General features: G+C 36.2%; 1 protein-coding gene across 1 annotated transcript in view; it reads right to left on the minus strand.

Moving 5' to 3' along the window:
- Nucleotides 1-21,547, minus strand: part of SESTD1 (SEC14 and spectrin domain containing 1) — a 53,778-nt gene that overhangs the window by 3,692 nt on the left and 28,539 nt on the right. The window contains exons 5-15 of the mRNA XM_082001410.1: nt 19,971-20,084; nt 17,722-17,816; nt 17,255-17,310; nt 14,525-14,736; nt 10,648-10,770; nt 7,224-7,418; nt 6,504-6,618; nt 5,219-5,378; nt 2,525-2,606; nt 2,082-2,204; nt 664-855 (exon numbers count right to left, since the gene is read on the minus strand). Of these exons, the coding sequence (XP_081857536.1) occupies nt 664-855; nt 2,082-2,204; nt 2,525-2,606; nt 5,219-5,378; nt 6,504-6,618; nt 7,224-7,418; nt 10,648-10,770; nt 14,525-14,736; nt 17,255-17,310; nt 17,722-17,816; nt 19,971-20,084 (1,467 nt within the window). The remainder of the gene's footprint in view (nt 1-663; nt 856-2,081; nt 2,205-2,524; nt 2,607-5,218; nt 5,379-6,503; nt 6,619-7,223; nt 7,419-10,647; nt 10,771-14,524; nt 14,737-17,254; nt 17,311-17,721; nt 17,817-19,970; nt 20,085-21,547) is intronic.

Here is a 21,547-nt window from a genome sequence, read left to right on the forward strand (position 1 = left end):
AACCATACCAAGGTAGAGGTGTGTTTTGAAGGAAGCATGTTCAAAACTCTCCAAGTGCAAAATACAAGATGCAGCAACAGAGCATGCGTGGAAACTAAACCGGTGTGAGTTGCATTCATTTACACAGTTTGTGCAATGGATATGGCATTCAAAAAGCACACACCTTAAAAGGCAATATTCCTTTTAACTCTCCAAATACTTTAAATCACCCTATAGCTTTGTATTATATCTTGCACAAAAACACAAATCCAGAAGTGTTCCTTGCCTTTAACAATCACAAACTAAAGCACAAGTCAGTAAGTGTTCCCTGCCTTTAACAATTACAGTCAAAAAGACACAAAAAATGCTTCACGAGCAACATCAGTTCCCCTCAGAAAAATTAAAAAAAAAAAAAATTATTTCCAGCTCCAACTCAATGCACCTGAACTTCAAGGCTGCAGTTCTCTTTTCTTAAGCAGGTCCTATACCAACGTAGGTATACAAGCAATAATTGCGTTAAAAATTGAAATTAACAGTTAGAAAAAATATGCTTAAATTCTTATTTCTGCTTTTTTTAATATTTAGAAAAGGGAAAAAAATACACACCGACAACTTAATTTTTCTTACATATTATTTGCTTAAATTTTGATAAGAATTTTTTCTTCTTACAACCACAACACTCACCTTTTCAGCACTTGAATGAAATGCAACAGCCGTTTCTAGCCGGTGTACTCTTTCTTCAGAAGTTATTGTAAACTGTTTCCAGACTCTGTTCAGTCTTGGAAGCGTGTCCCCTGAGGACCTTGAAGTGCATCGCAGGGACTGACACAGGACAACAGTTGCCTGCAGTAACTGTCTCCCATAGTCATAAGTACTCTAAAAAGTGGAGGGCATGGGAAAGAAAACACATTAAAACTGTGCATTTAACTCAGGAACTAGTTAACAACAGCAGACAAGTTTATGAAAGCTCCTCAATTTAGGTCCACAAAGTATATTGAACTAATCTGGTCTGCTACAAAACGTTGCTGAAGTACAACTAAAATTGTAATGACCAAACAGTGCTTTTGCTCTTTAAAAAAATATTAAAAAAAAAAATTCCCCTGTTGTCTAGCATTCACACCAGCAAAAACCCAGAACTTCCTGAAGACTTCTAATAGCTGCTTGGATCTTACATGGGATACTTGGTATCTACTGACAAGACGACTGTCTCACTGACTTCACGGTCGCTGTGTTTGTGGTCACCCAGCATCCAGGTGCATTGTGGCACATCATTGTAACAACAAGCTACCCTCCTGTATTCATCAGTTCTAATTCACCAAAAGAGAAAAATCAGTTCCAGTGTAACAAATGCAGTTTGAAAACATCACATCTGTTCATCGGCAAGTCTGAATTAGACATTGCTAAAAGCAGTACATGTCTGAAAAATGCCCAGCTTGTTACACTTTCTATTCTTGGGTGAAATTCTTTCACACATATCCAGTGTCTGTTTGCATACTCAAGATTTGCAAACAGGTGTGCAAACATGCCCTATGGCTTCAGTGATTTCAGCAGACTCTTGTACAGCAGGATTCATTAGTTGGCTGCTACAGCCAAGAGTTAAAGCTGTCGGTCCTGCTCAACCACTAACTCTGCTAGTGCCAAAACTCCATGTACAAGCAGGACCATCATACACCAACAGTCAACACGACCTGGAAAGCCAACAGAAAGACAAGGCTCTGTTTCATGAAGTACGGCACAAAATAGACTGAAACAAAGTGGCTCATCCATATTTTAGTATTTTATTGCAGTCCTTATAACGACTGTTTGAAATATATGCCTTTTAAGAAAGTCAATGTGAAGCGTATGTTTTGTGGTTTGCATTGCCTATATGAATCAGATAAACTAAGGTAGGAAACTGCAGCATTGCTATTGTTGATGGATCTTCAAAATCTCATTAGGCTCATCACCAATGCCAGCAATCACTATTTCTTCATTCAAGCATTGAGGCAAACCATTAAGACTAGTAACAGCTGTTCCATGATTGTCCATATGGGTACCAATTCTACTTAGGAGATCTTCTGAAAAACTGTACAAAACCCATATTGCTAAAAAAAAAATTTCACCTGTGCAACATCAACAAATTTTCGATGTTTCTCCAGTAAAACTTTCGTTTCTTGAGCATCATCTCCCAATCGGATGTGTGTCTTCAGCAGAGCATCCAACAGTTCACTTAACCATTCTACTGCCTTAAAAACAGAAGTTAAAAGAATAAAACCTAGTAAATTAAAAATAAATTAATCCAGAAGGATGAAGTAACTTCAGCACTAGCACATACTTTTAATATGGAAAAAAAGTTAAGAGATACCACAAACTGGTAGATCATGCATGCAATCACCAAATACACTATTTCCAGTCATTGCTATATCCTTTATTTTCACTGCACAAATTCACTACATAAAACCACATTTAAAAGCGATAAAAAATACTGTACAACTATCAACCCCCATAAACTTAACCAGTAGACTACAAAGACTGGACTGATGAAATTCTTTAGGCATTCCCATACCTGAGCAGCATCCTCTTCGCATTTAAATAACTGTACCATCTGAAGCATCTTCAGTCGCCGCACATCCACCATATCCTCACACCTTAAACAGCAGCACAGAAAGACTCACCAACACACATGTAGCAGACAATACACTGAGTTTGACAACAATGTCTTCAGCGCGCAACATTAAGACGGAAGTGTTCGTGAAAAGGTGACTAAAGCATTTTTGTGGTGCTTCGCTGGGCCGAAATATGTAATGCTTCACTTAACAATAAGAAACATGCAATAACTAGAACTGAGCACTACAACCCACCAGGGCTCCTGATATGGCTCAGCTCTACACAGTAATACCAGAATACAAGGCCCTTCCAGCAGCATTGCAGGTTCCTCACCTTGTTGTATGGGTAAGATTTGCCACACAGAGGCTTACATGGCTAAGACAGACTTTATCCTACTGATCCTAGGTGAAAGCTGGACTAAACCTGCCAAAATTCTGAACTGTACTCTGAGCTGGTGGCAAAGTTTTCTTGTTGAATAAAATGAGGACTGTTGAAAAGATGTATTAACATCTTTCCAGTTTTCTTTTTAGCTAACTATGGACTGTAATAATTGAACCCTTATATGATATATGATAATGTCCTTTGCTATAACTTATCAGGAAGCATTTCAAAATCTAATTATTAAACTAATTCTCTTATTCTGGATTAAGCACATTCTGCAGTTCTTCCTCTAGTTAGAATTTGAAAAAAAGTATTGAAAGTTGTTTTCTTTCCACAGTGAGAGCTAAGCTAATACATTTAGCAGAATGACCTTTCCACTCCAATTTCAGAGCCTACTAAGTAGACAGTAAGATTCAGACTCCTGTCCAGTGCAAATGGAATTACTAATGTCAACAACAGTTAGTGCTATAAATGAATGTAAAAGATGGTATGCACAGATCTGTTTCAGACTGGTTGCAAGCATAAGCACTTCCAAAGAACAGTTTGTTAGCGTGCTGCATTTTGTCACACGTCCTGTAGTGCCGTGATGCTTACAGAGAGCAAATTTTAAGCTCTAATAATGCAGGAAAACATTTTGTGGGTTCCAAAAGCATAACTAAAGCAACAAAATGCCCCTAGAAATATACATTGTACTACATGTGTATATAAATAGTGAAAAACATTCAACAGAATTTAGAAAAAAAAAAAGACATGTTCACAAAAATTACTGTTAAATGCTACTGAGAGCATTAATGCTACTTTTTTCTCTCTCATCCAGGCTGAAGAACCTTGTTTAATCATTCATCATCTGGAAGCTGCTTCACACCTGTCTGAACATTTTATTGACTTTTTGATCCTCTAATTGACTTCCCACAATTCTATATCCTTTCTGAGGACAGGGACCAGAACTGTGTAACACTTAAAACACAAATGGCTTACAAATCTATACAGTGACACAATGACATTTTCCTTTCAGTTTCTATTCTTTTCCTAACAATCCTTGGTGTTTTACTTGCTTCTCACAGTATGATTGAACATTAAATCAACTTTTGCAAAAGTTTTCCAACATTTATTTTTGAGTTAACAGCTGGTTCAGAGACCATTACTATGTATAAAAAGTTTTTTCTTCTCCCACATGCATTTCTCTTCTCAGTACTGAATTCCAACTGTCATTTTATTGCACAGTGGCACACGGTCCTCTACAGCTCTTTGCAGCTGGCCCTCTAAACACAAGTGCTGTTCAAGCAACTAGGATTCAGAGGACATACTTAAAACAACGCTTTCTAAGAGTTACTGAAACACATGGTTTCTTACACTAAGCTGCCAAAGAAAACAATTTGTCAGTGGTAGAATTAATTCCTAAAATGAGCAACTTGATGCTCATTAGACCTGGTTGTTCCCTAGAACCTTCTTGTTCAGCTACTGCCCTCAAGTTCAGGCACTTTCTATGGAGAGTACTTTATTGTCTCAGGGGTTCCAGCAGTAATAATGAGCAACATCATCTGATTCTTTCCCACTTGAGTAACAAAAACGCAGTACTATAGCCAATCCAGTACTACTACATCTTTAAGAAAAAAAATAATGAATGAAAGGGCTTGGAGAAAGAGGAGGATGGCAAAATCCGTCCTTCTTGCAAATTCAACTCGCCCCAGCATTTTTCCCTACTAGAAGTTCATTCCCCACTATCTTTTTCCAAAACTCACAAAAAGACCCACATTTTGAAAACTGAACTCTGTGCCTCCTTTTTCTACCCTGTCCCCCTGACACCATCTCATCTTTTTTCCTATCTTCAGGAGTAAAAATGCCATGCTCAAAGGATAGAGGTTGCGCTAAAGAAGAGGGTAAAACAAGTCATACATAATACATACATCATTTTAGAGCCATCATCACTACTGTAATCTTATTATACCTTCCATCTCAAACTGCTAACATCTAAAAAGATGCCTCTTCCATCCATTCCATAACTCTATATAAAAAGGAACGTATAATTGTTGAGTATTCACAAGTACAGGAAAGCATTCAAATACTCCATCCAAAATACAAAAGGTGCTTGGATTTAGGAATATGCTACAACAGATTAGGCAGGGATGCGTCTGTCCCATTTAAATATACCACAAACAAAAATTATAGTTGTACTGCACCCCTTACTGAAGATAAAGCAAAATGGTCAGTCTCTATATAAGTGACCTATTAGCACACAGAAATCTTAATGCCTAGAACTTGTTGTTATTACCTTTGTTTTCTAAGCTGCATATCTTCCATCACTCCTTGGATATGGTCCACATTTTCTTTGTTTTCAATGGTCACATCTTTTCCATAGGCCCAGGATGCCTGGTTAGATATCTGATCAAGAAGACTTTGACCTTTCTCACGCAAGCCTTGCAAGCCTAAGTCTAAACACAAAAAAGAAAAAAGAAAGTAAAAAAGTCAATGGTCATTAATAAATTTGGGTGTTTCCCCCCGCCCCCAAAAGGAGAGATATGAAATGCAACAGAAGCTGAGATGGAAGCCTGGAGAGGGACAAACGACATAACTACCCGTCTTCCACTACCCTTTCCAACTTTTAAGTGTGAGTGAGCATTTGTCTATATTAACAAAGAGCTAATATATTGCTCTTTTTATGACCTAGCAGAAAGATTCACAAGAAAAGGAATAAAAGCTGACAGTGAGTATTAACTTCTCAGCACATAAATAGCTAATTAATGTCTGTCTGTCACACAGTTGTGTAATACCTAAAATATTTATCACTGCTAAGCAGTTGTAGCCTAACTGTTCTCCCATGGCTGGCAGAAGTTACTACTTTATAATATACCTAATATAGTTGATACATTTTTCTATACTGAAATATGCCAACGCTTAGAATCTGCTATTATATCTATTATTTATCAGCTCTACTATCTGCTTTCGTAAATGAATATCTTAGTTTATCCTTCAAACTATTATATAGTAATCATAACTACTTCTACCATACATGATTTTGCTTCAAAGCTCTTTCTCCTACAACATATTGGATTAGATGATCATTGTAGGTCCCTTTCAATTGAAATATTCTATTTTATATGCTTGACAGTGTAACAACCTTAAATGTGCCACTTATTAACATATACATTCAAAGCTACTGCAAAATACTCAGTACAAGCATTCTAAAACTGAGCAGATAACAATCATCAAGGGGTCAGCTCTGGAGACAAAAAGATCATCTAAGCACTATATTCCCAAGATAATAAGGATGATTAGTGGCATAAAATAGTTTGTTTACAGATGAAATGCATGGCAATCATCTATAACAATATATATTACATGTAAAACATCTAAAAGAAGACATTTCCAGATCATTTTCCCAGATAGAACTACTATAGCGCAAGCAAGTCAAAGGTAGCTAGGTGGAGCATTATACTTAGCTAGGAGTCAGAAGAGATTGACACTATTTTCCTGATGTCTTTTTTTAAAAGGGGTGGTGTGATCATTAGATGCATTCATTAGAATGTGTGTATCAAATGCGGAAATATTTTGCTCACCAACACTTTTCAATTTCTCTTCCAGTAGTTTTAAAGTTTGTTGAATTGATGCTCCATCTACTGGTGCTACATCTACACACAACATTCCTAGTAAGCCATCCAATTGCTGAGACAACTAAAATGAAAAACAACATAAATGTTGATATTCAATAAGAAGTTTGAGCTTCAGATGGTTGGGTCAGCAATCTTCTAAATGTTTGTAAATCTGTAATTTTAGAAGTTTCTTTTTGCATCTATAGGAAATGAAAGTTGAGATGAAAGATAGACCCATCTGCTTATAAAATTCCAAGAGCATACATTCGTAAGTGGAGGGAGAGAGGGAAGGAAGCGAGATTTTGTTTTGGACAAGTACAGGAAATGAATAAATGCCTATTTAAAAAAGAAACTATGAAAAGTACACCAAACTGTGGTTCAATTAATGCATATGCCTCTAATTTTTTTTAAAAAAGTGGGGTGTAACTAACTTTTTAACTAGTAACCACGTTATTTCAAAGGCTATTGAAATATAAGACATATTACAAAGCACTTCCCTCCCAAAAAAGGGGAAATCCAGCTTCTCAGTGTTTCTATTACAGTAAATGAAGACTTAAGGCATTTTCCAAGTGACATTATATTTTGCCCCACCCCCCTAAATTTTTTTTTTTCCCATGTATTCAACATTTATAGTACTAAGGCAATAATATATTGACAGGTGAACCTGAGAAAAGAAGAAAAACTCACATCCTGGGCAACACTGTGGAATTCAAGCGCTGCTTGTAATAGATTCTGCCTGAATTCCAACTGACTGGCCTGCCGGTAACACACATCACTCAGCTGTTGCTGCAATGCTTTCAATTCCACAAGGTCCTCCTCATCCCCTGCATTTAGAAGAGCTGCTATCTGCTGATTAAGCTCAACATAAACAGCAAACCACTCCTACAAAGACAAGAAAATTAAGCATTAAAGTAACACCAAACAATTTTATTTATCTTAAAATGCCATGTAATTTTGCAAAGGGTCTGCAACACATCTAATTGCAGACTAATAAATGATCACATTAAAAAATGAACTTATTACTGCTTGCAGTATAATTATGAAATCTTACTCAGAAGGAAAAAATATTCCTAATTTCAAGTCAATTCAAAAAATGCTTAGTACATTTTAACATATGTACTGAAGTATAAAAAAAGTGGTGCAGGGAAGATTACAAGGCATGGCTACCAGCTCCCAGCATAAACTCCAACTCAAACTATTTTACTGAACCAAGAGAGGAATTCCACCATTTAAAAACAAATTTCTAATGTTTACATGTCTAGAATGCTCTACTGAAACAAAAGACCTTTTGCCAAGTGGTAAGCTGTTTAAAAAGCTGTTCATAAGACTATCTAGGTGTTGCTTTCAGTGACATGATTGAAACCAGCAACGATTTTCTTAGAAAAAGCACTACTGTCGTCAAAGTGGAAGTAATCTTCATTTTCTGAATAAAACGGAGTATCCATGTACAGAAACTTCAAACTGATCCTTGTTTCTTATTTAAGGAAAGCTTTATACTACTCAATTCAAAACATGTGGATTTGTTTTTCAAATGCTTTGATTACTGAATACCTACATAAGAGTTAGTTATGTTGTCATGGTGGTGTATTTGCAACAGAAAATATTTAACAATTCTGGGAGATTTAAAAATGACTTGATACATCAAAATCACATTCACATCTTGCATGACTGAGATGCTTGTAAAGCAAAACACATTTGCTCAACAGTTTTTATTTTGGCCTACAGTAAAGTGACCTTCAAATGCCCTATGCATTTCTAATGCTATGGAATAGCACCATCCATTGGCCTAAAATATCTGATTTAATTGGTATTCTTGTCATGCTCCTGTTGGAGTATCTGCAATTGTTTTAAAATTATGCCTTCAGCTTTTGCATAATTTATTGACAAAGCATAAAAATATAAATATCCATATTCTGAAAATTTTTTTCTTTTTACCCAAAGCTGCCTCTACCTTCTGCTCACAGGAAGACACAAGGGTATGAAAAGATGTGAGGAGGGGAAAAAAAAGTAATGAAAAAGTTAAATTAACAATCAGCCAAAAGTTTAAGAGCAGAATAAATCTCTCATCTACCCCAAAAGGGGCAATGAAGATGACATAATATGGAAACATCTTCCATTGTCACACATGTACTAGAGATATATAGGTTCAATAAACTCAGTTCAGACAACATAACTCATTATTACCTTTAGACACCGAACATACAAATCTAGCTTACTGAGTGTAATAAATCAGCTACAATATGCAAAGTCAAACAAACAAACAAAGCTAGATTAATGTTTAGTTTTTATTTTTAGCATTAAAGCAAGTAAAACAGCTGCAGTAATTGATTTTGGTCAAGCTATCAGTGAAATTAAGAGTCTGGTAAACCAGATACAAAAAGTGTGTTCCTGATCCTTTCCACAGGGGTAAGGTAGGCATAGCTGTATGTGACAGCTCAAAACCATGGAGAAAAGGCCAACATTTGCTCAAAAATAACAGCTCTCGTATAATTCTCCTGAATAAAACAGTCAGAAAATGAAAACACAAAAACCCAAAACATCCCCCCCAACCAAGAAATAAACCAAAACAAAACACCACCCTAAGAAAATTTTTTTTTTGGTTTGGAGTACACTGAAGAAAGCCCATCATTAAAACAAATCAAATATTTTTTGCAAGTATGTTCAAAATAGAAGTAATATAATCAACAATAAGTAGGAGCTGATGAAAGAAAGCAAGCATACAGGCTGTGAATTCAATTATTAAGGGAGAAAAAAAATAGAAAAATAATAAAAGAGGAAAGTACACTCAGCTATTACGAGATGTTGAAACACCAAAAAGGCAAAGCACATTTTTCCAGTGCTGTTGTCAAAAAATGGTTTTCATTTATAAACAGGCATCTAAATTTAAGGTAGGCCAGTGGTCTCCCAATTACTCTTTGTGGTATAAAATTAAAAATAATTTTTCCGACCATTATTTCTAGGAACTCCTTAGAACCAAGCAGCATTCCACCTTGTCAGTGCTTTAGTGATGAGCAAACTGCAGGCCAGCCTGCAAACTTCAGTGGGATTTCAATGATTTCAGGGAGTGTATAGCTAAAGCGTAGTTCTCGGTTATAGATATCCAGGTGAGAACAAAATATATTCAATCTTCTTTTCTCTTTTCAGTTTGAAGTGCTAATATGACTGAAAGATATTAAAAATTATTTTTGTCAATGAAGTGGGCAGGGGATTTTTTTTTCTTTCCAATTAGAATTAACTGTAAGATGTTTTACACTTCAGAAAGTACTGGTTTTCAGAGTAGGACATCACTTGAAGTGCTTAAAGCAACATGAAGACAGAGGAGATGGGTTTCACTTGACCAGACATCTACAACACCCACTGCTGCATCTGAGCAAGGAAACTGTATTCGGTAGAGATGTAGTCAATAAAACCAATGTAGTTTAGGGCGCAGTGTTTCTCAGACTGAAGGTTTGGATGGGTTGGTTTTTTTCTAAATTACATCAGAAAAATTATAACCCGGTGACTATTTTCTTTGCCATGACTGCAAAGGGAACTTAGGAAAAGTGGACAGAATCAAGGAAAGTCAGAAGAGAGGAAAAGCACTGGGAGCAACACCCCCTTTGGGATCACTGAGTATTCACTGAACATTAGTAAATCTTCAAAATTAGAAGCATCAAGTCAGTACAGTTACACCACAGTCTCTTCAAGATTTCATTATTAACACAACCTATAGCTTAAGTCTTGATCAGTGAAAGTGTAAAGCCCATTTCATCTACTGGTAAATGTAGTTTAATAAAACCAAAAATATTAACTTATTCACCTGAGAAGTACAGGACTTCTCAGCTATTTTGGCAGGAAGGAAAAAGGAAAATTACTCCTACTCAACGTGAAAATTTGAGAACTACTGTAATGTAATAAAAACAAAAAACATAGATGGAAGTCAGTATTTTTCTACACTGGAAAAAATAAATAACATGTACATGTAATGACCATATTAAGTTCTTAAACTCTCAGGTATTTTCCCCTCATGCACCATGCAAAATTCCTAGATACTCATAACCAAAATACATTGCTCATAACTGCAAGTACTTAGGATTATTTTGCTACTTGAAAAAGGTATGGGAAATCTCACACTGTGTTGACTCTCAATCTCTTCATGTTTCTGTTGCAAAGCTTGTGAAGCTCTAATTGAATCACCTATTCCCCACTGGGTTCTTAGCTGTTCTGATCCAGGTCCTTCAAGCCAATTGACTACCTGTCAATAAGACAAAGATGACAAAAATAAAGTTGCAAATCAATTACATGAAAACTGGTATTTAAAAAAAATTGTAACATAAGCAGAAAAATTCAAAGTATACATTTATGAGAAAAAGAGAGATCTTTTTAGGATCTGTAGAAATCTTACTGTTGAATCCATTCACATCTTCAAAAGATTTAAGTAGAAAATTCAATGAGGTTAATGAAAAATAGTTGTCAGCTCCATGAAAGCAGGTGGTAGCAAAAGATTTGTCACCTATGTAGTCATTTCAAATCTCTGTCAATAAAAAAAACTTAAAACACAATTTTCTTGATAATGGACTTGTGTTCAAACAAGGATTTTTTTTTTGCGTAACTGAATTACAACGCACATGTATTTAACCTCACGTCTCAGTTTTTCTCCTTATTTTGTTGAATATATTAACACTCAAGTACAGGATATGTACTTATTCAAAAATTAAATTTACATAGCAACTTATTTTAGGTATGTGTCTTTCATGTTTCTCTATTTAAATAGCAGCAATCTCCTACAGATTCTTAATGGCCACATTTCACGGGATCTGCTTTTGCAGAAATCTTTGCAGGGTCATGGCAATACAATTTTGGACTACGGTATCGGATGTATTTTATTATTATTATTATTTTGAAACTATTTAATTTGATGTTAATATTATTCAAAGCAAGCAGAGTATCTCAAATTTGTTTCCTTATACACATTTGAATTATCAAATAATATCTATGGCAACATTTTATGATAAATTTTTAAATATCTAGAAAACAGAGAGAGCCATTATGAAATCTAGTGCAAAATCACTTACTACTGGAGTCCTGAAGTTAGGCAATGCAGTAATACCACCACTCTGAACCTTAATGAAAAAGCACAGGAAGCCAGCTTCCTCTCTTTAATGTGACCTTTTTGTTTAAACAAAGATGACAGAACAGCTTCACGCAGTTTTTCAGGAAATGCAACACAATACGCAACGTAACACCGTAACCACGAAGACAAATGAAAAGGGGACAAATTGGACCATTCTCCTAGCGCTGCTAGGCTACGTTGCACCAGTAATCAAGAATGACAGTCACCATTACAGAAGGTTACTCGATTCACCCCACCTTTTAGTCATCATCTCTGTGTCTTCTCCCGGCTCCGCCCCCAGCAGCACTGTTTCAGAGCATGTATGTCGTGGTTTAACCCAGCAGGTAGCTAAAACCACCAGCCAGCCGTTCGCTCAGCCCCCGCCTCCCCCGCAGCGGGATCAGGGAGAGAATCAGAGAAAAGGTCTTCCTTACTTTTATAGTTTCTAGGGCAAATTAAGCCCCTGCAGCTCTAGGTTCTTTTTGTTTAAAGAGAAGCTTCCTGTTGTGCTCAGCACCTGTGCACAGCTGTTGCTGGCTAAATATGAATGGACCTAGAAGTGAAGGCACCCAGATGTTCCCCTGCAACCTCAGTGTGTCCTGGAAAACTCACATATGGAAATGACAGTTCTCGTGCAAGTCTGAAACAGCGTACAAGACTACTGCTTAGCAGTGTCCCCGCTGACCAAGACCACCTCCCCATTATAAGCTTCCATCACCTACTGCATCGCCTCTGAAACTGCTTAGCTTAGTACATGGCCATTCTTGTGGGACAGATCCTTGAACTGAGGAGAAAAGAGTCAGTAGGGGACCTGCAGAAAGAAGCGATGTTATTTTCATAAAATATATTTTTAAATGGTTACTGACTAGACTACTGCAAGGCCTGACACTAATTTTTGTGAATTAAGATTAGAAAAATAGTAATTAACACCTCTGCCTAAGGAGGTACAACGCTAGAATTTATCATAAGAGTTGCTCATCAGCAGTCTGTTTAGTAGAACTGCTCATCAGAAAACATCTGGAAGTCATTGCCATCTTTACACTGCAGAATGAAAGATGAAGGGAAGCAAAACTAGGGAGCAGAAGTCAGAGTGGTAGTTAAAAAGAGAGGGTAGGATACTGGAAACAAAAGGGAAGAGAGGTGGTTATGGCTAAGAGGTCTTTGAGGCAGAAGTAAAAACTAAGCAGCTCACAGTAAGCAGAAGCAGCAAATAATGAAAATGAAACACAAAAGCAAGCCAGGATTGGTTAGCAGTATAAGAAGCAACACAAAGAATGAAATAGGAATATAATTGTAATGAAAGCTAACAGGAAAAAAACCACCAAAAAAACACAAGGGAAAACTCTCTATGTACACGCCCATTCCAACTGAAAATACTGCAAGCACGTTCTACTGCAACTTCTGTTTGTTTTGGCAAAATAAATTCCATAGCACTTTGGCTCTATTGGTTTCCTCCAGTCCATCATCTTACTTTTCTCCGTTAGCCTTACTTTCTCCCATAACCAAAACTAGATAAATTTCTAGATTTATTAATTTTTTCCCATACAGTTGTATGCCATTTAGAGAGCTTTTAAATGCACTTTATAAAACTGATTGACTTTGTAAAACAGTGAAACATTTGTCCCGTGTACTGAGACTCTGTTCACTTACTATGTAGCATCCATAGTTGTAGACAGAGCAAACCAGTAACTATTTCCAATGCAACTATTGCAAAATGAGGCTGATGTCCCAGTAAACAAGTGTATTTAAATGTATTAACAATATCGGTTTGCCAAAGTACATTATAAATCTCATTTCAATCAGCACACCTGGTTCAACCACTATAACTTGAACACAGGAAAAGTCAGTCTCACCTGATTATACTCATGGCCATGCTAATATGTTCTATATAGTACGATTTTAATCTCAAATTTTTTTCTTATTTCCAGCTCAACATAACAAAATATAACATTTACTTTTTTCATTTTTTTATAATAATCTGAATGACTACATAAGTGAAAATTATTTCCTCAGTAGATTTATATTTTCACTGCTAGAAATAATAAGATTGATTAGTTTTTACCTTTACCCATACCTGGAACACTGTGAAGTGCAAGTACTTGATTTGCACTCCTCATGCATTAGAAGTGTCCATGTTGAAAGGTTAAAAGCAATATCCACCCCATTTTCTTCACATTCAAACTATACAGAAGCTTAAAAACATAAATCTAATTTCAAGTAATAAACACAAGAGGAATAAATTAACTCAATTTCCTTGATTTTCTCAACTGAGGGTCTACTGAGAAAATGTTGAAAGTGCTCATTACATGCCTGTTTCCAGAAGACCAAACCAATTTGTTATGACCTTTAACACACAATTGATTAGGAAGCTTTGTATTCATTCTTGTCAGGGTACCCTTGACATACAGAGTTTAATGACTTTAACTTATTTAAAACACAAAGCACTAGACAAATAAAGTAATAAATAATGGCTTATCTTCAGTAACAGGAACTTAAAACAACGTGGGCAGGGGAAGGTTTCCAACTCTCAACCAAAACACAGTCAAATGTGTCTTGATTGTGAATGTTCCTCTCTTTGCTAACAGGTTACACATTTGACCCTCTGACGACGCAGGGGTACACTGCCTCAGTATGCAACAAAGGGACAATGCAAAGGTTCTTCAGCGTGATAGCAAGAGAGCGCTTTTCTAATCACGTCCAAGTATCAGAACAGCCTTTGGAAAGTCACTTGTGGTAGCCACAACGTAAAGTGTCAAGTGAAACTAGCACGTTGCAGTTTGAGGAGTGAAAGGAGGCATGAAGGTCTCACCTCTGATTCTTAGTTTTGTAAGAAACATAGTCTGGGACTCGAGCTCAAACCTTCACCTCACAGTATTAAAGAATGACTCCAGCTTACCTGCATTACCTTCTGCTGAATCTCCTCTAGTTGTGTGCGCTTGCTACGTTGTCTGCAAACTTCCTGATAACGGGTATATTGCTCTCTGAGTGAGTCTAGTAGCTTCATGACCTGTGGCTGAGCAAGTAGTTCATCATCCATCGGAGACCAGGATACCCCTCCATCTGAACCATTGAATCGACGCTGTTGTAACTCAGATAGTAACTCGTGACCTTTAAGAATACATATAACAATGTAGTTAATTTAGATTCAAAAAACAGGCACAAAAATTATTAGTAAGCATGCCTGCTTTTAGACCATCTGGTGGTACCTTTTTGCAACTAATGGCCTTTCATTACATTGGGCACATTTAATGATACCATTTCAAGCAGAGCACTGGCCACAGTTTGTGGCGTTGTAACAGTTATAAAATAGGGTAGAAATCATGTGGTATATTTTAGATATAGAAAAGAGATACCGTAACCAACATCCATATTGACAATAGTATTGATTAATGTAAATAAACAATTGCAAAACGCAATCCGGAGCCTGAAACAGCTATAAATATTCTGGTTTACTTCAAAATACTGTGTAGGATCCAAAGTATTTCTCTCAAACAATTCACGTTCTTAGATTAAATGAATGATCTAGAAGCACTAACAGATTGAGCGTATAATTTCTCTGCTGTTTTTCAGGATTTTTATAGCAAGTACAAAACTTTCATAGAAAGTGTGGCGCTGATCACTAAGTATTTTGATCAAATATTTTTTTAAATCATGTTTCTCACCTTTTTCTTTGTGCTCCTAAGCACCATATCAGGGTACAGAGTCTCTAGAGTGCACCAACTTTCATATATGCAAAAATAACGTTTTGACTATTTAATCCTCTGTTTAAATTGTTTGAAGAATGTTATTGTTAAGTTGTGGTAAAGTTTTCAGGATGTAAACACCATACTACCAGTAAACAGAGTTCATCAATTTGTTCCCCAAAAGCTCAATGAACAAGTTAACAAATACAACAGGATTTGGTCACTAAAGAAATGTTGGTGTAGAAGTGAAGATCTGCCAATTTCTGCAGGTCTTAAAATGATAACACGCCAGTTCACTAAAAGGAAAAAAAATACCACTAGAATAGTAATTTTAATACCTCAAGGAAAATGCAGAAATATAGACTCTAAATTCAAGTGGTATTACCTAGACAATCAAAATACCAAAGGCTTTGGAGATTGCAGCAAGCAACTTTAAATCACTCAGCATATATTATTGTGAAATGAACATGTCTTAAGAAATCAAATACATCCTGTCATACTACAGAAACAAACATTTTGGATTTCATCCGTACTATACAGATAGGCACAGATGCAGAGCAAACAGACTTAAAGGCTTTTACAGGTCATGGTTCTACCGGGATAATTTTGAATTTTTATTGTATGGTTTCAGCAGCAAACGGTTAACATTTTCAATGTAAAAACATTTTTTTAAATGAGATTCTTACCAAATTCTAAGAACTATATATTCTAAGAACTATATATGGGGATTTGGAGCTTGTGAAAGCAACAGTACTTGTAACTACAGAAGACAGAAGCCTTTTTATCCAAAACCTCAGTTTGTTCATATTTACCCTTAAGAGATGTGAAAGTTTAATTGGGGAGAGTTTAACTTTTTATTCTCAAACTTTCAATACAGTGCATCTAACAAAGAGAAAGGTTGCCTCTTAGGAACTCCCATGACTTAATGAAAGTTAAACTTCATCACTGAAAAAAAATTCATTGTGCCATAATTAAGAAAACAGAGAAAGCATATAAATTCATGTTCTTGGGAGCCACCTGCTTACACAAAACTGAAGTGTTGTTTTGTCCAAAAATCTTACCATTAGAGGAGGATACACAATTAGACTAAATCTAGAAACAGCATCTACAGATAGTTCATATTCTAAAAACTTCAAAGACCACAGCAAGGAACTATTTTTTCCACCTTTTAACTCAAACACTATTATCCCATATATAAATAAGCTAAAATTTTACACAGAGGGTATGTAAAGCCAGTAGTTCTGTGTGGAAAATATTACATGTGATCCACACATTAGTTTGTAGGAGGCTATAAGGTAAGGATTCTGAGCACTCTGACCACCATCTTAACACTATACATTACTTCCTATTCTAGAAAGGCACCAGTCTTTAAGCAAATTTCTAGTCCAAATCAACAGTCTACTACACTTTATTGTCAATAGGAAATTTACCTTAAAAAAAGCGCCCATTTCAATCAAAGAACACCAAATTGTTTAATGCTGAAGGGAGAGTCTAAGCAGCAAAGAGTCAGAAGACTGTATGCTTCACTTTTACAGATGGTCATCTCAGAACTAGGCTGATGCTAATTACCAGAATTGTGTGGGGAAAATGCTGTCTGTATCGTAACCATTTGGTGGCTACTGAGACACATTCATGCTATAAGGCCAACATATTGACATCTAGAAACAATGAATTCTCAAAATTAAATGCATTAATTATGTTAATACTGCAAAGATGTTATCAGGATTATTAAAAACTATATTTAAAGAGACACATTTGGAGTTCTTCCATTTATTTGTTAACATCACTTTTTTTAACCCAACAAAGATGACATTAATTGATAAGTTTGTTACACTGTGATGATGGCTAAGATAATTATTGTGCCCTCTGTGCTTTCACTTGGGACTTAAAAACAAGTAACGTTACTTTATTGACCAACATTATCATTTTTCAACTTACTATACCTGTCTGTAATACCGTCTCAGGATCAACTGATGGAAGGAAGTTCAAATCTATTGATCTTGAATAAAGTAAAGAAACACATTATTAATAGTAATAAATTTAATGATTAGAGTAACAAAGTCACTATTAATAATTTGTATTACAGTGGCACTAAAAACTTCAACTAAGACCAGAGCTACCTGATGCTGTTAGGAGACTGTATGTTTCTTCTCACTCAGTAAAGCCCTCACTTTTTCAACTCATTGTATTAAAACAGAAGTGCAGCTGCATGTAGGCAATAGCCAAATGAGCATCCACTACACACACACTGATGAATTACTGATGCATTGTGTAGTCTACATTATAAACTTTCAGAATTTCTTTACACATTTCAAAATATTTAAGACATATAATCTTTTTCAATAACATTGGAATTCCAAATTAAATTTTATAATCCAAAAGCATTTACTTCAAAAAGCTGATCACGCACCTCTCTTTTTCTTGAGTTCCTTTATCACTTCCATTGTTAATTAGAGCAAGCTCATCCAGTAAGGATGTTGATTCTTTCGTGAACTTTTCAAATACCTAAATAAGAGGCAGGTTTTAATTTAAGAAAGTAAAATCATATAAGCGGCAGTATTGAAGGCCTCAGTGCAAATTTATCCACTAGTTCTGTTTGTATACCTCAATCTTTATACAGAGTAATTACCTTCCAACATACAGATGGCAGGGTAGAAAGAGCAGAAAAAACAATGTTTTGTTCAGGGAGCACTTAAGAGCACCAAGATTCCTTAGGGAGATAGCGAATGTTACACTGAATATAAAGATGGACTGAATTCTGAAATACTGAAAAATTTTGAGATTTCTGCAAAACCTGGAAGTTCTTATGAATATATTTATTCTACATCTTCATTTAAGCCTTTAAATAAATCTTAAGAATAATGCTAGAGAATCAAGGCATGTTACACAGACATCTGACAGCTGCCTTGAACAGATCAAAATAATCAACTCTGTGAAGATCCCGTCTTTTAATCACTACTAATATGGGCTATATTATAATGAATAACTAAGCTAAACGAAAGTTGTATTATATAGAAATACCCTCATCAGTTTCCTTGAATATAGGGGCTTTTGATCTCAGATAACAAGGCTTGTATAATCAGACACTGGGTACATTCAGATAATTCCTTTGTACCTGACTTCCAAGGGCTGTTTTTTGGGGGATGTTTTTGTTTTTTGACAGAATTGAGCATGATCAGGTGCCATAAGTGACATGCACAATAACTTTCAGGTCTTTTTGGTGTTAATAAATTATTAATCAATAGCTTGCAGATGAACATTCCTTAACCTATCTAGGACTACTTAAATTTCAGGGAAACCAAAAAGGACATAAAGTGGACAGCTTTTAAGAGCCAATTTATAAAAGAGTAGTTTATAAAATACAAGCTAAATTCAGTTGTTACAAAAGGAAAAAAAAAAATCCATAAACAGCTATAAACTATTTTGCAGATTGTACCTTAAGCAACATTTCTGCTCTCTTGTCTAGTTTAAGAATACAGGAGTTGCAATGGAGGAGGTTCTTCATTGATATACATAACAAATGAAATGAGGCAAAAGGGGAGGGACAGGAGAAAAATTTTCAGTTGTCATCTGAACCAAATATAAAGCAAAAGTCCCAGCTAGGCAAGTACTGCCCTCATGAATTTTATGAATGCAGGAGTGAGAAGCCAGATTTGTATATACCAGACAAAAATAAATTACAATGAAAATAATAGATTTCCCTTCCATCCCCTGTGTCCAGGCATGCTCAGTCTCAGGCAGAGAAGAAACAAGCTGCCTTGCCCTAATCTACGCACACATAAAGGCCATGCAAAGACCAGTAGAAAAAAGCTGCACGGCAGATGATGCTTTCTCTGCCCTTGGGTCTGAACACACAATTTGCTGAGATACATCGAAAAGAAACACGGTACACATGGTTTAAGCCCTCAGATTTCTTGAGGGGGAAGTACTGCTGTAAGATTGGCTGCAGAGTATGTTTGAAGGCTTTGGGCAGTTGCAGTTGGGACACACTGGAGTATTCCTTGTCCAAGATCCCACCTGAAGATGCTCATTTTAAGAATAAATTGCACAGGAAAGGAACATACTGTTTCATAGAAGATTAAATATTGTTTTAAAAATTCTATTTAAGTAACTGAAAAACAAGTATCAATGAAGAACAGATTAAAAGCATTCTGGAGTGCTATGCACACCAACAGTTGCTTAAACAGTTTGTGTCTATTAACAATTTAGGGACGTATTTGCTCCTAGAAATTTACTGCATCTCTCTGTCTCCTGGGGAAACTGCACTGACAGAGGCTTAAAACCTGACTCTCAGTCTACAGGAACCAAGGCCAAAGAGGTAACCTCAGAAGATCTGTAGGTCCAAATACTTCCTCCTTGTTTTTGATTTCTCCTACCAGCAGCCAAACAATTTCCCTTTGTAGCAACTATACCATACACTCAGGCTCTTCTAGAGTGAGGATCTACAAGAGAGCTTCATTAATGAACCTGTTAGTTCAACAAATCGATTATATAAGCTTTATCATCCCTTGATCAAATCCAGTGTTGGTTATTGTAAGACTATTCATGCATTTGAGCTGCACTACTACACATATGACTATTTCTACACACTTTGCAGTTCTTACACAAATAAAAATTCATAGCTCAAGAATGGGACATTTGAAAAAAATGAAAACTAACCAGCCTTTTATTCAACCAATCCATGTGATCATAGGTGAGAGTTCCTCCAAAATCTTCTGTTAGTTGGCATGGTTCTATGTATCGAGTCAGCTTGTTAGCAGATACTAAAATAACCTGCAACAATAAGAAATTTTGGGTACACCTGTAAGTACTGCTTATTTTGCCTTAAGTACCTGAGAAGTTGTGCTAAGTGTGTCCAGAGGTACTGAATCACAGAAAGATCTGCTCACAGAAAGTGACCCTTGTACTGCTAAATGTTTAAACGAAGTACGGCTGGTTGCAATTAACATGGGCCTAAAACAGACAGGTAATTTTGGTATGCAGTGTATGTATCATGCATAATCCTGTAAGAGCATCATCTGTACCATCAAGTCTATTTACAATAGGAGAAAGAAACATGTTTCTTGGGTATCTGCTTTGCTAGTGGTAGCTGATGCTTCTCGATTAAGTCATACACCACGTGATCTACTTTTAGTTAATATAGTAGCAGGATATCATACTGCAAAGCAGTTAGTATTTTTATCACTCTCTTGCAATACTTCCAGTCCCAGAGGTGAGTTTGTGCCATATAAGTTAAGCGCCTGCGTTTACTGCGCAAATATGCTCAGCAAGAGTTGGATCAACCACACTCTTTCCCCAAGTAGTCAAATTCAAATCTTCATATGCTTAAAAGCCAACATTATTTGCCCGAGAGACAAATCTATTTCCTGAAGTAGTTGAACTAAAGGAGGATAATGCTGCTGGTGAGAAGACTAAACTCTTCCCTTCATTTCTCCATTCTAGAGACTCCTGGCTCAACCTTTATTCATATAAACCCAAAGCAGAAGCTGGCAGCACAGTTTGAATTGATACGTGATATCCTATGCCTGGAATAACTCCTGTGGAAAAAACACCTCTACGTAGGCAGACATATTGATAATATATATCCAGAAAGAAAAACAAACACAAATTGAGACAATTTTGAGAACCAGTCAGATTATGCACATGTTCTTGCAGGGGACAAGAATATGCGGAAAGAGCCTTTTACTTCTAGTCCAGCTCCATGTTCCTGCAGACACTGAAAGACAGAAGACCCACCTTAAATGTACAGGTTTTCTCCTTAAAATTACCTCAAGGGTTTTGCCTTTCACTACTTCATTTATTATTATTGAATCCTTAGATCTTTGCTTCCCTTCACACTTGATCCCCCCACTTCCAACAAGAGTGACAGGTAGTAAGATGACAGTGGCAGTAGGTTTCAAATATGTCCTGTTTGCTACCGACCAGAGCCCCTATCATCATCAGCTGTACTCAGTTCTTTTTAAAACCTAGAAGAGTGGTAGCAGGTCTCATTGCTCTACTCTGATCAGCAAACTTCCTTTGTACAATATCGGCCTGCTAAAACATTGAGAGAACCTTTGCAGAAATAACTCAGAACCGTGCTTTGGGAGGAGTGTAAGTGCTGTATTTTTGAATAAAATCAAAACAACTTTAAGAACTGCCAAACAAGAAAAAACCCAAAACCACCAAAACAAGTACGGCAAAGTCTTGTGCTTCAACTGCAGAATTCCCTTATTTCTCAGAAGTGAGACTACAGT

The sequence above is a fragment of the Phaethon aethereus genome, assembly GCF_964289735.1.
Source record: "Phaethon aethereus genome assembly, chromosome: 6".
NCBI lineage: Eukaryota > Metazoa > Chordata > Aves > Phaethontiformes > Phaethontidae > Phaethon > Phaethon aethereus.